Source organism: Manacus vitellinus, unplaced genomic scaffold, assembly GCF_001715985.3.
Source record: "Manacus vitellinus isolate BGI_N305 unplaced genomic scaffold, ASM171598v3 scaffold_2_pilon, whole genome shotgun sequence".
NCBI lineage: Eukaryota > Metazoa > Chordata > Aves > Passeriformes > Pipridae > Manacus > Manacus vitellinus.
The window spans coordinates 12,245,780-12,262,856 of NW_021940208.1; the positions used below are offsets into that span (position 1 = coordinate 12,245,780).

Here is a 17,077-nt window from a genome sequence, read left to right on the forward strand (position 1 = left end):
GTGAAGCGCTGGCGGGGTGAAGGGCGGCCTCTCCCCGCCCCCGCCCCGCAGCCGCGCCGGCCCTGCGCGGATGCCAGGCGGGACGCTTTATCCGCGTTCCTGAGCCCTTGCTTGTTTTTCTTCCGCTGTCAGCGCCCGGGAGTGCCGCGGCTGCGGCCCTTTCCTGGCACTTGCACCCTGGGCGCAGGGCTCGCCGCTGGCCCCCCGGAGCCCAGCACTGTGCCATCCGGTCACCTGCTGCAGCCGCGGGGATGTGCGGCAGCTGTCGGGGGCGGCCTCCAGCCGGGGCGGGGGCAGGAATCGGGTAGGAGTCATCTAATTAAGCATTGTAAAGACGCAGAATTACATCTGTAGGTATCGCTTCTCAGCTGGGAAGCGGGATGCTGCGTGCTCCTGCCGGAAAAGCCTCAGTGCCTGGCAGAGCTGGCCGTGTTGGAGGTGCTGGCCGTTCCTGCCTGGAGCGCTGGGGTGGGGAGCTGTGCTGGGAAGGAAAAGGAAGGTGAAGCATGGGCGGTGCATCCCCTCCGTATTGCCATGTGCGAAGTTGAACGTTGCATTTTACTAGCTGTAGAAGTGGGGGTTGCCTTTTTTTCTTTTCTTTTCTTTTTTTTTTAAGTCTATAATCGGCACAGAGCATGAACACTCCTAGCAGACTTGGTACACAATTGACTTGTTTGTCCAGTTTACTGCAAAGGTAAATTTTAAGTGTTGTGTAGTGAGGGTATATTATTTTGCTAGGTTAGGTTTTTGTTTGATTTGGCTTGGTTTTCTTGACACTAACCCTTGAAAGCGCTACTGTTAAAGCCCTGGAGGGATGTAATTATTTTTCAGGTACAAGTTTAATTTAAAACTTTCTGCTGGCTTTTACAGCATGAGCTGGGGAAAACAAACAATGAACAAAAAACCCTAAACAAATCAAAAATTGAACAACTAATTCAAAACAGTAGGTAAAAAAATCAGTCTTTTGTTAGTTGAAGGTTGTCAAATGAAGACAAGAAATGGAAACAGGCTAAATTTTCATATTGGAGACACAATACCAGAAGGCATTCTTTGATTTATAAAAACGATGGTATTCTTGTGGTGTCCTTTTAATTAATATTTATTTAGCTGTAATTCAGTAATTAAATTTCCAGTGTGCTGCAATGTTGTCTAAGGAAATGGCTAAGAAGTTGACTTGAACCACTAGTGGAAAGAACATTCTTTTAATGTACAAAACAATACCTACAGATGTAATTTTGTATTTTTATGCTGCTTAATTAGATGGACCTAGTAGCTGGTAAATTAGCCTGCTCAGGTAATACCTTTTTCTTGGTTTTACTTTACTATCATATTTTGGTGTGACATTCTGAACTCATTATCCTCATTTTTGTTCATGAAACACCAATGAAATGAAGATAGATGCAAACTGTAGATGCAAACTGCCACTGTTTAAAAAGCAGTGAAGTCAATGATAGGAATGAATGAACCAAAGTCCAAGGAAGCAGACAGAAGAACTAGTGAACTCTTTCAATATAGCTCCACTCAGTCCTGGTTCAGACACATGCTATAGGTATACATGTAAGACTTGGACAAAATGAATTGGTTGCTGTTTTTGAAGGAGTATTTGTTTATTTTTCGGAAAATATTTTATCACAGGTGTTATGGTGAGGCTGTACTTATACTACCCTTCTTTTAAAAGGCATATCACGATATTTTTTCAGTGTTTCATAGATATTATTTTTTGAAATAATGACTTCTATGAAAATGGTACATTACTGAAACATCATGGCATTAGCTTTCTTGATATGAAATTCTGAGGACTTTCTTATTTTCAGGCTTTGAAGTGTACAAGCCGTGGCTATGCATCCCAGCGTACTTTAAATGTAAGTGTAAAGCACTATCTCACAGTAGTAAATCACTGTTTTAAATCTGTTTCTTAATCACTGAAGTTTTGAAAAAAATTAACGCAAAAAAAGTCTGCATTGAAGACAATGTCACTTGTGCCCAAGTCACACTTTACTGCAAAATGTGGGATAAAAGTCAGATTTCCATTTTTATTTTGATTTGCTAATTGTTTGACAGTGCGGGACAAGATTAGAAACGTGTCAGCTAATTTAAGCTTAATGCGCCTATCTACTCATAGTTGGAAAAGACAGCTGATGTCAGCTAATCCCTTTGAAATTATTTGTGTGTTATCCTGCAACTTGCTGTTACAAACTAAAAGATGAGGACAAATATGTTGCTATCACTGAAGTCAGTTATGATGGAGAAGGGGTTACAATAACAGACAGCCCTTCTTAGTTTTAAACAAGTGTAGTTTGTCTTTATTGTTTATTTTTTCTAGTGTTTTCTTTCTTTGCCTGTCTAAATAAAAAAACAAACAAACAACAAAAGAATCCCAACAACTCGTGGTGAGACCCTGTAAAGCTTTTTGCTTAACTTCCACTGAAACCAGCACAATTGGAGACAGTCATTAGTCCATAGCTATCTGGGGCAGCCAGAGGTCTGAAATGTGCCTCTTTTTTTGGTGCCAGATTCTTGTGCTGCTCTCACAGGGTTATCAGGTAGACATGTGGATGTAACACTAAAGCTAAGAGGCAAAATAAGAGTACATCTGTTTTGAGGATCTTCTAGTGTAGAGCTGAATGTCACAGCATGTCTTACTTACTTACACTTACATAAAGTGTACTGCTTACACTTTACACTGGGACCCAGGCTTTTGAATATATCCAGGGATGGAGGCTCCACGCAACCACTCTGACTAACTTGTGCCAGTGTTTAGTCACACTCACTGTGAAGAAGTGTCGGCTGATGTTCAGTGAGAACATCCTTTGCTGTCCGTTTGTGTCCACTGTCCCTGCTCCTGTCATGGAACACCACTGAAAAGAGCTTGGCTCTGTACTCTTCGCACTCTTCTCTCTGGTATTAATGTACATGGACAAGGTGCCCCTGAACCTTCTCTTGTCCAGGCTGAGCAGTCCCAGCTCTCTGTCTTTCCTTCTATGTCACATGCTCTGGTCTGTTCATCATCTTTGTGGCCCTTTGTTGGACACTCTCCAGCATGTCCATGTTTCCCTTTTACTGGGGAACCCAGCACTGGACAAAGCACTCCAGGTGTGGCCTCTCCAGGGCTGAGTAGAGGGGAAGGATCCCCTTCTGTGACCGTCTGACAGTGCTCTGCCTAATGCAGCCCAGGACAACATCAGGTTTTCTTGCTGAAAGGACCCGTTTTTGGTTCATGTTCAACCAGGTGTCCACCAGGATCCCCAGGTCCTTTTCTTCCAAACTGATTTCCAGCTGGCTGGTTCCCAGTATATGTTGGTATCTGGGGTTGTGCCTCCATAACTGCAGGAATTTGCACTTCTCTTTTATGAACTTCATGAGGTTCCTGACAGCCCATTTCTCCATCCCGTTGAGGTCCCTCAGGGTGGCAGCACAAACCTCTGGTGTATCATCCATTCCTCCCAGTTTGGTGTCACCAGCAGACCTGCTGAGGGCACATTGCACCATCATTAAGTTCATTGATGAAGATGTTAAACAGGACAGGACCCAGTATTGATCTCTGGGGTACATCACTAGTTACTCACTTCCAGCCAGACTCTGTACCACTATCACCACCCCCCGGCCTGGCCATTCAGCCATTTTCTACCCACTGTCTCACTGCTTACCCAGCCCATACTTCATTAGCTTCTGTGTGAGGATCTTACGGGAGACAGTAGTGAAAGCCTCACTGTGATCTAGGTAGACAGTGTCTACTGCTCTCCCCTCATCTACCAAGCCAGTCATTTCACTATAGAAGGTTAACGGTTTGTCTGAGCGTGGCTTCCCTTTGGTGAATTCATGCTGATTACTTCTGCTGATTTGCTTGTTGTTCACGTTCTCATAAATGGTTTTCAGGATTAGTTGTTTCCTTGCCTTCCCAGGGATCAAGGTGAGGCTGACTGACCTGTAGTTCCCCGAGTCCTCTTACTTACCCTTCCTGAGGATAAGAGTGATGTTTGTGTTTTCTCTAGTCCTCTCACTATTGCTGTGACCATTCCAAGATTATTGAGAGTGACCTTAAGCTGCCAGCTCCTACAGCACTCAAGGGGGCATCTGAGCAAGGCCCATGGATTTATGTATGTCCAGTTTGCTTAAATATTCCCTGACTTGTTCCTCTTCCACCAAGGGTACATCTTCCTTGCTCCATCCTTCCTCCGGTCTCTGGGCCCTCGGATTCCTGAAGGCTGGTCTTAATACTGAAGGCTGAGGTGAAGAAGGCATTCAGTACCTCAGCCTTTTCCATGTCCTTTGTCACCATGTCCCCTGCCCTATTCAGCAGCGACCGCATATTTTTCTTTTGCTTCTTAGGTGTTTATGGAAGCCCTTCTTGTTGCCTTTGACATTCCTTGCCAGATTCAATTCTGATTGAACTTTGGCTTTCATTACTTCATCCCTGCATATGCAGACAGTCTGCCAGATTCTCTGTCCCTGTTTCCATCTTTTGTGTCCATCCTGGCACTTTTATGTGACGTAGTGCTTTGTTGGAATGGACTGCTGTGGAGCTTGGAGGCAATAATCCTTGAACATTAACCAGCTATCTTCAATCCTCCCTTTGCTCTAGGACCTTCAAGATTCTTGCAAACATCATCCATCCTGAAGATGAGCTCAATGCACTCCAGCTATTCTGTCACATAAAGGCCAAGCTGCCCTCCACCTTGTCTTCTTGATCTATCCTTCCTGAAGAGACCTTATCCCTCTTGGCAGCACTCCAGCCACGTGAGCCATCCCACCATGGATCCGTGATTCCAAGATTGTAGCCCTGCAGCTGCACATTGATCTCTTTATGTTTATTCCTCATGCTGCATGCATTAATAAAGGTTATTTTAGTGCTCTGAAACATTTTCAGGATAAAAGAGAAGCTGTGACATCAATGAAAGAATAAAAGTGGATACATTTAAAAACTACTGGTGTATGTGCACAATTCTGAGAGACTGACTTTTACCCTATGCTTCTCCACTTAGGAGGTGGTAATAGCAAGTGCTGTAAGGACTCCAATTGGATCTTTCCAAGGATCTCTTTCATCATTACCAGCCACTAAACTTGGTTCCATTGCAATTAAAGGAGCAATTGACAGAGCAGGTATGTATATATGTTTTTTTCTGTGACAAAGTGGCTCTGAACAGTATCAGTCTATTTCTTTTCAACTGCTTGGTAAACAGAATGCCCTGGTTTTTTTTTTGCTCCTGTGGCATTCTTAAATCTATCCACAAATGTTTAAATAAAGTTGACTATTGGGCTTTGTTTCAATCTGAATTAGGTGCTGCTTCTGGGAGCAGAATGTTACCTAAGGATATCTCTGCTAATCCAAATCTGATTGAATTTGCTAATTGTTTTTCTGGGGTGGGGTTTTAGGGCTCACATAAACTATTGCAAAGGCTACTTGTTGCTGAAACCAGTAGCCTTTCCTTTCCCTGTCCATTTTTTTACATGGGCATGTATGCTTGAAGAACAGTCTTGTGAGTCTATTGATGGGTTGAAATGAGCAAAAAAGTCTTTTTAGGGGAGAGGAAGGTTAATTTTCTACAGATTTGGTTTCTTGAAACAGCATATTACAAGGACTTGAACACAAGGGCTGTTGCAAGAGATTCAGTGGGAGAGCCTCTTCTCTCTGCTGGCAGCTTGCTGTGGCCTTGGCTTGCCCTTAGTTAAACAGACTAACAAAACCGTCTTTAGACATAATTGTAGCACATAGAAAGTTTTGTGCATTTAAGCATCCACAAAAATTGAGCTTCTTGGGTGACTAGTGAGACTTGGAAATGTTTGCTTTAGTTAGCAAACTGTGGCTTGTTCTGCAGGATAACAAGGAAATTCTGTTCTATGGGGCTTACCAGTTCACCATGTTCCATGAACATGAGGGTAGAGATCTGGAAGGCTCCCAACAGGGGACTGTGTGCTCTTGGCACGTGGATCAAACATGGCAAGTTTCATTAGTCTTTGATAGAAAACTTCAATTGGAGCTTTTGTAAAAGGAAGTTACATCTTCTGTGCAAAGGATCCTGAATCAAAACAATTTTGTTTTACAGGTATCCCTGCAGAAGAAGTGAAAGAGGCGTATATGGGCAATGTCTTGCAGGCTGGACAAGGACAAGCTCCAGCAAGACAAGCAGTTTTGGGTGCAGGTATTCATTCTCTTGATACTGGGACCAAAGGTTTTCTGTCTTTATGTAGATGGAGTCTATTGAACTGTAAGTTAAAGCACAGTTGTGCCCAGCCTTTTGTCCAGACAGTCTGTGTGTACCTTTTTACCCCATGGTGGATGAAGGGAGTATGTTGTACTCATATAAGTGGGATATTACTGCCTACAGTGTTTGTAGAACCTGGAGAAGACAATATTGGGGACCACAGCACTTTATGTTAATGATGGATGCTGCTCTTTGAATCTTTTACAAAACAGACTGGTTTTCTTTACTATATCATTACTCTTAAGTCTAACTGGATAAGGGGTCATTGAGTTTCCTTGAACTGCAGATAAGAGTATGTCATTACACTCATCTTTCTCTGGAGTCTGGAGCTGTCACTTGTAGGGTTCACTCTAATGGTAACTGCAGAACGAATATTGTTAGGGTGCAGGAATTATTTTCTGCTCCCTTTTGCTGTAGGGATGGGATTCCATACCTTAGCATGGCTCTAGGAAAGTCTTGGATCAGGGAAGATCTTATGCTTGCTTGTCTCTGTTCCTGTATGGTTTTGGGTGTTGGTCTCTTCTCCCAGGCAACCAGCAGTAGGACAAGAGGGCATGATCTTAAGCTCTGTCAGGGGAAGTTTAGGTTGGATATTAGGAAGAAATTTTTTACAGAGAGAGTAATCAGACACTGGAATGGTCTGCCCAGGGATGTGGTGGATTCACTGTCCCTGGAGGTTTTTAAGATGAGATTGAATGTGGCACTTAGTGCCATGGTCTAGTAACCACGGCGGTGTTGGATCAAGGGTTGGACTTGATGATCTCGGAGGTCTTTTCCAACCCAGTTGATTCTATGAGAAGGAACTGCTTCCATGTGAGGAAAGTCATGAATACGGCTTTTTTCTTTCATAGAATTACAGAGTGGGTTGGGTTGGAAGGGACCTTAAAGATGATCTAGTTCCAACCCCACTGCTGTGGGCAGGGACACCTTCCACTAGACCAGGTTGCTCAGAGCCCCATCCAGCCTGGCCTTGGACACTTCCAGGGATGGACCATCCACAGCTTCTCTGGGCAACCTGTTCCAGTGCCTCACCACCCTCAATGTTAAGAATTTGCCCTGGCTATTTTCTCTCTCTCTCTGCTGGTATGGAGGTGATGTGCTGGTACCAGAGCCATAACACTAGAGTGAGCAGGCCTAGGCTCATAAAGGCAGTGATGCAGGGGTCTTGAGCCAAGCTGCACACAGCAGAGCCCAAAGCTGTTGTGATGAGCACTTAGTAACAATAATCACTCAATAATAACCAGTCCAGTGAATGACACTGACCTTAGTACTGTGTATGTTTAGAATCCCTGTACTTCAGGAGTCTGCCTTGTTGCCAGTTGCTAAATTCTGAAACTTGTTTATGCTTTTTCAGTCTTGGATGCTGCTTAGAGGTGGGGATTGGGATTTTGGGAGGAGGAATAGTTCTGGTGTCACTTCCTTTACCTTCTGTTTCTCTGATTCCTTGCTTGCTTGATCTCTTTACCACAAGTCTCTTGTTGGAAGGGGAGAAAAAACAAGAGTCTCAAAGAAGGATGGTAACTACAGGTGAGGGTAGATAAATTGCCCTGACAGGGTAAATAGTGGAAGCTGGACATCCTGGGCTTGGATAAAAATTGGTCCCATATGAAATGTTGCTGAACACCAGTAAAGTATTAGTCTACCCTTTAAATAATACAGTTGTACAAACAACTTCTTTGACTCAGGTCTACCAATCGCCACTCCTACTACAACTGTCAATAAAGTCTGTGCTTCAGGAATGAAGTCGATCATGATGGCAGCACAAAGCCTGATGTGTGGGAGTCAGGTATGTGAATTTTAGTGCTGTTCTGTGGAAAAAACACACAGTTAATGTTGTAGATCCTGTCCTACCAATGACTCTGCTCTTTGATTTGTTATTGTGTTTTGGCTTGGGACAATAAAGCTAATTAGAGAGGTTTCGTTTTGTTTATGCAACCTTTATTTTATAGTCATTTAAGTGCGTTTTGGTTTAAAAGAGAAAAAAAGTAAATAAAAATTGTCAGATATGTTTTTAGAGCTGAGCAAACAAGTAATGGGTTCTTTTGGAGGGTATTTACATCTTCTCTCCTGCTGTACCCCTACCCCACCTACCACTCCAGCCCTGAAAATGTAATTAAGGGAATTTTCAAGCTTTCAGTTTTGAAAAACTGAAGAAACTTTTATAGACTTGTTTTTTGATGACCTGACTTTCAGACACTTTTAACACTTAATTGAATTAAATATACATATTCAAGCAGTGTTGTTTCCAAGTACACTAAAGATGTCTCAGCCTTTTTTATTGTTTTAGAAGAAGCGAAATCTGTTGCTGCTGCATAAGGTTTTTCATTGAAGAACTTGATGGAGGAGAATTGCTCATCTCTGTCAACTATGTTCCAAGATTTTCTATACAATTGGAAAAAAAATACTACCACTTGATGGGAGGATAGGAGAATACATCATCTCCAGTAAGCCACTAAATGCTGTACAGCAAAGAATGTGGGAGAAGTGTGAATATGAAAAAAGACATTTCAGTTTTGTTTTTAATTCCATACTCAAAGCATTTTGTCAGCATCTTTCCTTCTCTAAAGGGAAGGTATTGTCTGTTCAATATATATTTTTGGCTTAAAAAAGTAAGTGCCTCATAAGTGAGAAATACTTTTGTGTGTGTGTGTGTGTTTAGAACAGAAGTAAAATATTTAGGTTTTGGTGTCCCTTCTGTGGAAATAACAGTGTAGCTTGAGTTAAGCAACTGCTGAATTGCTTTGGCCTTGCCGTGCAGAGAACAGCACTTTGTCCGGTGCCTGCTGAAGGCGGTGGAAGTCTTGTCACAGGACTTTGAACGAGGCCCAGCATGTCTTTGTAAACAGCTACATTTGGATTTAGTAATTTATATCCAATGACTTCATGAGAGAGGTGGTGCATTTGGTTGGTTTGACAGATGTAAGCCATGAGCTCTGAATAGAATCGTAGTTTTCTGCTGAATTAATCATACATGCTGTGCTGCCAGTCTCAGCAAAAGCAGAGACTCAGCTACTTATTAGTCTCTTAGAGCTATAAATTATGGGGGGTTTTGGTATTCGTTTTTCCTGGCTGTGGACTGCGAGGTATCTGTGGTGTGACAGCTGGTGATGGTTCCCAGTGGCTTGAGTCAGTGTACACCATTATATAAACAATTGTATTGGCTCTCTATCCAGGTCTTTCACTTTATGGAATTGAAATGCCAGGAACTCTTGTTCCTCTGATCCATTGCTGCTTCCATATCTGAACTGCCTTTTCAATTTATCTGTCATTTCAGTTTTGTCTCCAGCCTTCTTTCTTTTCTTTATTACTTCATGTCACTGTTCCTGGATCTAGTTTATGATCTGTTCTGAACCAAACCATTATTTCTCTGAACCTTAATTTAAAGAAACCAAAAAAAGCTTTAATCTTCTTCTCATTGCTGTTTTGTGTAAAATGTTTTTGAATTTCTATTACCAGCACTATTGAACTCTCAAGGACTCACACGGTGGTGTGTGTATTTCTTACATTTATGTGTATTTCAAATATGCCCTTAAACACAACCGTGTCTGTTCCTCACATCCTGAAATCCTAGGGATTTTGGGGCTGTAGCCTGACAAACAGTGGGTATAGTTACGATCCTTATAGCTTTGCTGTTGTAGGTTTTCTGTTTGCTTTGTTTCAGCTTGAAAAGTATACTAAGCAATCATTAATTACTAATGTGTCTTTTTCTGTGGCCTTCTCAGATGATAAAACCATAGTATAAGTCATCTGTCTTTACATAGTAAGATGAAACAATATTATGTAAAATTGCAGGTGCTTGTAAATGTGTTTCTTCATATACCAGTATTCTGACTGTTGTTTGTTCCAAAGGGATATGAAGCTGGGAATAAAGAAGGAAAACGAGAAAAAGGAGAAAAACCTGTTAAAAGTAAAATTTATAATTTGATCTCAGAAAGCTTTTGATGTAAAAGTGCAAGGGATCAAGATGGGTCTTGCAGCTTTGTAAAGCTGCATACAAGACAGAAGTCCTGTTGTTCTGCCAGCGTGGATTAACTATCTTCAGTTGTTCCCCTGTTTGCTTTTTAAATGCACAAAGTTTTTTTTCCTCTCTCTCTAAGACTCCTCAGAAAACTAAAATGCCCATGCTTAAGCTTTTGGTAATATTTGTTCCTACAAGAAGTCATAGAGAACACACTGCATTACTGTTAATTTTAACTTGTTTCCTTTGGGCAGGATGTAATGATTGCTGGTGGAATGGAGAGCATGTCTAATGTTCCCTATACCATGAGCAGAGGGTCAACACCTTATGGAGGAGTAAAGCTGGAAGACCTGATAGTAAAAGATGGGCTGACAGATGCTTATAACCATATCCATATGGTAAATATTCCTGCACAGTGCTAACATATCAACCATAACCTGATGCAGCTCTGAAGAGCTTGCTTATAATTATTATGGAACTTCTTCATCTAGCAAGCCTTGAAACGAGGAGGAAAAAGTCTTCCATTTCCTGTAGTAACTCTAGTGGAGGGGCTAGACAGAAGACCAAAACAGAACAGCACAGTCTGTGTTAATATTTACCTTCTCTGAAGTCCAAATACCCTAGAGCAGGGATTAAAAGAAAAAATAATTTTGCTACTGATGGATTGCTGTTGCTCCATCTGTGGGAGGGAGGTCTTTTAGAGTACCTGCTCTGTAGGGTTCAGTGGGCTCATGTTTTTTCTCTCCCCCAATGTACATATCTCATATCTTCTGTGGGAAGGTTTGAGTCAGCTGATGTGCTTGCTCATCAGCACGGTAACTTAAATTGGACAGACAAGTGCAAACTTGGGATGGTTTTGGAAAACAACTGATACAAAGATAGCCAAGAACAAGCATCAGGGAAGAACAGTTTGAAATGAGAATGACTGCTTTCAGCTTACAAATATTTCTGACCTTTGCTTGTGGTAATTCACAACTGTAGGGCATTATTGATTGATCAGTTAGTGTTCTTACTGAGGTCCAGGAAAACATGTAATGAAGAATTTTCTACTGTATTCCATAGATTTGATACAGACCTTGCTGCTCTGTGTGTGTTTTATTCTTTTTGCAATACAGTGCACTCTGCTTAGGCTATTGGTTGAAATTCATTCCCACATTTCAGCTAAAATGGATTTTGATTGTGAGGAGTGTAAATGGTGGCTTTGCTAGTTCCCGTATGTGAGGAAAATCTCTAGGAGTTTGTTATAATGCAACAAGTTTTAATAGATGGGGACAATATTTTGGAATCTTTTGTCTTCATTATAGCAGCTCTAGGTTATTTGGAAAGCCTTAGAAGTCTGTGTGAGAACATAAAATCCAAGGATGGCTGTAGGAACTCACCCTTGTCTGTGTTTTAGCAATAGATTGAGCTGCTGGTGCCGTGAAGACTGTTAATTCTTTAATTGCATAGAAGTGAACTTGCTTCTTTTAAGAACTGGAGGAACACAGTAGTAAAGGGTTTTGTGTTGATTCATTGAGTTTCCTAGAGAAATGAGAGGTGGAACAAAGCCTGTTTAAGGACAAGTCTTTGAGTAAATGATATTTTTTTATTTATTTTGTCACCAAGTATTTAGACAGTGCTGAAAATGAATTCTGATTGTATAATTACAACTGATCTATATATAAAAATATTTGATTGTTTCATTCTACTTATTTCATTCCAGGTATTAAACAAAAATAGTTATTAGACATACTTTTATTTCTACAGTTTTTAGAGTATCAGATCCCAAGGGCCAAGTAAAGGCCTGTGTGTTGACCTGTTCTGCAATCTTTGGAGTAGGCAAGCTAAGAATGGAGTGAAAATACTAGTAAGATGAAGTGAACATAGAGTTCTGTGGCTGAACAATGATCCTTAGTCTCTGAAGGTGTCAGCCCTAAGCACTTTAAAACTTACTTTTACATGCAGTTTTTTAACTTAAAAAAAAAATAAAAATTAAAAAAGGTAATTAAGGAAAGTTCCTTTATGGCTTTGGTAGTCTGGATCCAGAAAACATTTTCTAAATCTGAAGATGGTATTTCAAAATCAAAAGTTACTGTTTGATCATGACTGTGTAAATTAGAAATGGACACCAAATATTAGTCATATTTAATTCTGGAAATCTACTGGTTGAGTTTTTTTCTGTTATTTTTGTGCTTTGCATCCTCAGAAGTATCAAACCTAACATACCTGGTTTTCTCCAAGGGCAACTGTGCTGAGAATACTGCGAAGAAGTTCACCATTTCTCGTGAGGAACAAGACACTTACGCCATAGGCTCTTACACCAAGAGCAAAACAGCCTGGGATTCAGGAGTGTTGAAAAATGAAATAGTTCCTGTCACTGTTTCAAAAAAAGGTATTATGGAAGTGTGTGATGAGATGAATTGTGTTTCTCATTGAAAACTGTAACACCGTCTGTATTCAAACTGTTGTTTAACATGCAGATCTTGGGAATATTAATTTTAGATCAGCTAAGAATTTTCTGTTAGACAGACTTTCTGGTGAACAGTGGTCAGTGACCTGGTTTTTTTTTCTTAATTTTTCTTTAATGTTACACACCATATCTTCTTCCTTTTGTGTGTAAGTAGAAGACTACCTATTGAATTTAGCTACTATGGCTTAAGGACATCTGTGTTTTAATTTACCTTAAAGATATGTTCTTTGTCTCCTTTGTTCAGCCACCAGAAAGTATAAATGGATTTGCTGTGAATAAATTTGATTAAGGAGTAATTTTTTTTCTTCAGTTTTCGTAAGCACCTTTCTTGATGTGCATTTTACACGCATTTACACTTTTTTACCAAAGTAATAAGTTGTTTAAATAAGCCAGCATTTAATCAAAGTACTGTGTTAGAGTGTTTTAAGAATGGAGTGTTCCACAAAATACTAAACCAGACCTGAATTTCAGGAAAGCCAGATGTGGAAGTGAAAGAAGATGAAGAATACAAACGTGTTGATTTCAGTAAAGTTCCAAAGCTGAAAGCTGTTTTCCAAAAAGAAAACGGTAAATGTTGTTAAATGAACTGCTTAATTTCCTGCCAAGTGCAGGGATACTTTGTTACAGTGAAGAGTACTATTCAGAAAAGCTTGAGAGCCCAACAATACTCCCTTGATTTTTAAATGTCTGCTGAGATATAGAAGTGTGCTGCACAACAGCATGAACTGGCTTGGATTAAAAGATGGTCCAAGAAGCTTAAACTAGTGAAAACCTCTGTTTTGGACATTTACTTTAAAAAGACTGAAACAGCTTGGTTTCAACGAAGCTCTTGGCTTGATCTCTGCCAGGTGTAAGCTCTTCTTTCAGTGGGAGCTGGAGGGCCTTGAGAGCATTGCCTGTTGCTTCCCTGAATCGCGATAAACCCTTCTGTCTAACTTGAGGTTGCCTGTGTTAATGCCAGCAGTGCAGCTGCCATTAGGCATGGTCTAAAACAGCACCCGGGTAAAGATACAAATACCTGTGGTTGTGCTTGTTTAATCAAACCAGTTTAAAAAAACAACTTGGTTAACTCAACGCAACAGGTATCACCATATTGTTGAGACCTTATGTTCAATAAACAAAGGGAAAAACAATCCTTAACAGGATATACGTGAGCTGTTTTGCATCACACTTTCACCTCTGCTCAGACAATGTTTTACCTTTTCCAGGAACAGTTACAGCTGCCAATGCCAGCACTCTGAATGATGGAGCAGCTGCTTTGGTGCTGATGACTACAGAGGCAGCCAAGAGACTGAAAGTCAAACCCTTGGCAAGGATAGTAGGTATGATTTTCCTTATCTTTGGCTGTAGTCCTGAAAAACACTCTCAAAGTGTGCTCTCAGACTGGGAGTCCTGTTTTACTAGTTATGTGACATTATGGCTGCATCTTCTCCATACAGTCCCTGAAATTTCAAGTGTTACACCATCAGGCTTTTGATCATGAACAGAATTTTCTATATGTAATAATACTAAAAATCTGAAAATATTGTGTGGCTCACTTAGGGCACTACATTTTTAGATGCTTCTATTTCATGGATCATTATATTCAGACTTTTTCAATCTTGGCAGGTTTGGTGCTTGCATGAAAGAAAATCATGTATGGTAAAAACAAAAGGTCTTTAAACACCTTTTGTTGGTTGTTTTTTTTGTTGGTTTTTTTTTTTACAGCTTTTGCAGATGCTGCTGTTGATCCTATTGATTTCCCAATTGCACCTGCATATGCTGTTCCTAAGGTAGGAATAAAGCTCAGTGTTTTCTGGAGAGGAAAAAAAAAACAAAACCAAACTTCCCTAGCACTGCATTGTTGGTTCATCCCTCAGTGGATCTTCTTGTAATTAGGACTGAAATTGTAATTATGTTGTAAGGTCAAAGAACAGATGCTAGAATGCAGATCTTCAGAGTTAACAAATTTCTCACACCTATCTTGAAAGAAAATACTACTTTTACCAACTTTGGGCTTGTTTCCACCTTTGAAGCTTTGCAGCTCGTGATACAAGGATAGACTCTTTCTAAAAGGAACTGAAGTGTATGGCATGAGGCAATACTGTGTCAGTTTAAATGTACTTACCACGGCAGCGCTCTTTGTGTAAGTGTGACGGAAATGTATCCTTGGCATAGGCTACTCTTCATTCCTTTTTTTGTGAAAACTCAAGTTTGTGCTTCAGTACCTCAGTTTTGCTTTTTCTCATCTGACAAAGAGGTTCCGAAATGTGAATTTGAATCAGACTACGGGCAGCCTGAGTCACCTGATTATTTCTGTATAACAGACCTGATTATTTCTATAGTTAGCTTCCTAGTTTTTTTCATAGTAGTAATTGTTTTTTGTTATTTCTAGATTCTAAGTGAGACAGGCCTGAAAAAAGAAGATATTGCAATGTGGGAAATTAATGAAGCATTCAGTGTTGTGGTGCTGGCCAATATTAAAATGCTGGGCATTGATCCACAAAAAGTAAATATTAATGGAGGTGCTGTCTCTCTTGGACATCCAATAGGGTAAGTAAAATAAGCACTAGGTTTTGTTCTGCACAGGGGCATTGTTTTATAGGTAAACTGCTAACACATTTACCTGTTTTCTCAAGTTTAATGGAAGTAGGAAAGGAAAAAAAATTTTCTATCGAGTACATAGTTTCCTCTATTTAACCAGGTGTTAAATTTGAAGGTATCTTGAAAACCAACCACGAAGAGAAAAATGCTCTTATCACCTACTTTTATAAAGATCTTACTTGTTACTGCAGCTATATGGATTTATGAAGTACTAAACCAAATCCCTATTAACATGACAGAATAAACAATAATAATTAATCAAGTAGTTAAGCCAGCAAAATTTACAGGTAGCCTTATGAAAATAGCCAACCTATTTTCCCGGGAATTTAATGGTCCAAGGACTTTTATTTTTCTTACATGAGCAAAGTGAAATTCCAGGTCTCATAAAAGGATTTTTGGCAGTGAACGCAGGTGTCTCCCAGCACCTGATGCAGAAGGCAGGGACAGTCTGGAGGATGGTGGTGGGTCTTGTGTTTAAGTTCTGTCTTCTGGTTAGTTAGATCACCTGCTGTGTTCCCCAACCATTGTCACTTACTCATAACTAAAGTGTATCCCATTAAACCTCCCCAGGAGTGATCACACTGCACAGTCCAGCATAGATTGTACATCAGGAGCAATAGAAGCACTTCGTGTTTCATAAAAAGCTCTAATCAAGGCATAATCCTGCAGGATGTGCTGGCATCTCCTCTGCCATATCAACTGCTTCTGATACAGGAAAATGACTTTTTTTTTTCTTAAAAGTTAATTTTGACAGAATTTACATGTCTGATTTTCACATTAGGCAAAGTAGGACACTGAGCTGTATCAAGTTTTAAACAAATAAGGTGTTTGAATTTAATCATTACAATGATTTGTGGTAGATTTGTTATCTTATTTGAAAGAGTTTTGCTACATGTAGAGATACTTTATAATATATATAGGCTGACATAGAGGTGATTTCTTTTTCCAGAAGAAACTTTATTACATAAACATGGAGTTTTTGTTTGTGCATGTGTAAGAACCTTTGTGTTTAAGTACCATAGCTAGAGAGGAATAATCTGTATCACATATACCTGTAGATGAAAGGGTTGGTTTGGTCTTTTTTTGGGTATTATATTCTGCCCACTATCCTTTGTGGGTCAAATTAAGAATTTCCTTTAAACTAAGCTATATAACTTTTCTTTTTCTTATACTTAGAATGTCTGGAGCAAGAATTGTTGTTCACATGGCCCATGCATTGAAACAAGGACAATATGGTCTTGCAGGAATCTGCAATGGAGGAGGAGGTGCTTCTGCAATACTGATAGAGAAGCTGTAGTACGAACACAGCTACAGAACAGCTACACCATCAGAAACACAGCCTTACATGCTCTCTGATCAAAATTATCAGTGGTAGCTGTTAACATCTTATTTATCAATTGATGGATGAATTCTGTAACTGCTATTTCTTACAGCATCATTGATTACTGATCCAGATAACTGGGTTTTTATTACTTTGTCAGTGCAAGTTTTTGTACAGTACAAATAAGTAATGTCAAATTATGTCTTGAGACCTGACAATAAAGAATGTAACGGTGTATCATTTCTCAAAGGCCTCTGAAAAGGAATTCTCTGGGTAACTCAGAGTGCTGCTACTAGGAACAGCTCTTACAGTTTGCTGCTTAATTTTTCTAACTACTAAGTAATTTTCATGGAAAAAAAAAATAATCAAAGGTGGGTTTTCTACTGTTGTGGACCTTGAACCCAGCTCACATGCAAATCTGACAGTAGTTTTAACAGGAACTAATGAACAAATTAATTGTCCTAATATTTTCCTCCACAGATAATTGGACTGGTTTGTACTGGAACCTTTTTTTTTCTGGGAAGGAATGCACTTGTAGAGGTAGTAAATGAACAGTGGGCTTT

At 40.0% G+C, this 17,077-nt stretch overlaps 1 protein-coding gene across 1 annotated transcript; it reads left to right on the forward strand.

Annotated features, from left to right (window-relative positions):
- Window positions 1–1,814: 1,814 nt before the first annotated feature.
- Window positions 1,815–16,763, forward strand: ACAT1 (acetyl-CoA acetyltransferase 1). The gene is made up of 11 exons (XM_018071163.1): window positions 1,815–1,862; window positions 4,983–5,100; window positions 6,045–6,140; window positions 7,889–7,989; window positions 10,416–10,559; window positions 12,382–12,532; window positions 13,082–13,177; window positions 13,819–13,932; window positions 14,318–14,382; window positions 14,985–15,142; window positions 16,370–16,763. Exons 3-11 carry the CDS (start codon window positions 6,077–6,079, stop codon window positions 16,488–16,490), a joined length of 1,014 nt encoding a protein of 337 aa, XP_017926652.1. The 5' UTR covers window positions 1,815–1,862; window positions 4,983–5,100; window positions 6,045–6,076; the 3' UTR covers window positions 16,491–16,763.
- The last annotated feature ends 314 nt before the right edge of the window (window positions 16,764–17,077 follow it).

Coding starts and splice junctions, on each gene's coding strand:
- ACAT1 (XM_018071163.1), top strand. CDS start 6,077: ATGGGCAATGTCTTGCAGGCTGGACAAGGACAAGCTCCAGCAAGACAA. Junction 13,178..13,818: donor TGTTTTCCAAAAAGAAAACG/GTAAATGTTGTT, acceptor TACCTTTTCCAG/GAACAGTTACAGCTGCCAAT. Junction 13,933..14,317: donor ACCCTTGGCAAGGATAGTAG/GTATGATTTTCC, acceptor TTTTTTTTACAG/CTTTTGCAGATGCTGCTGTT.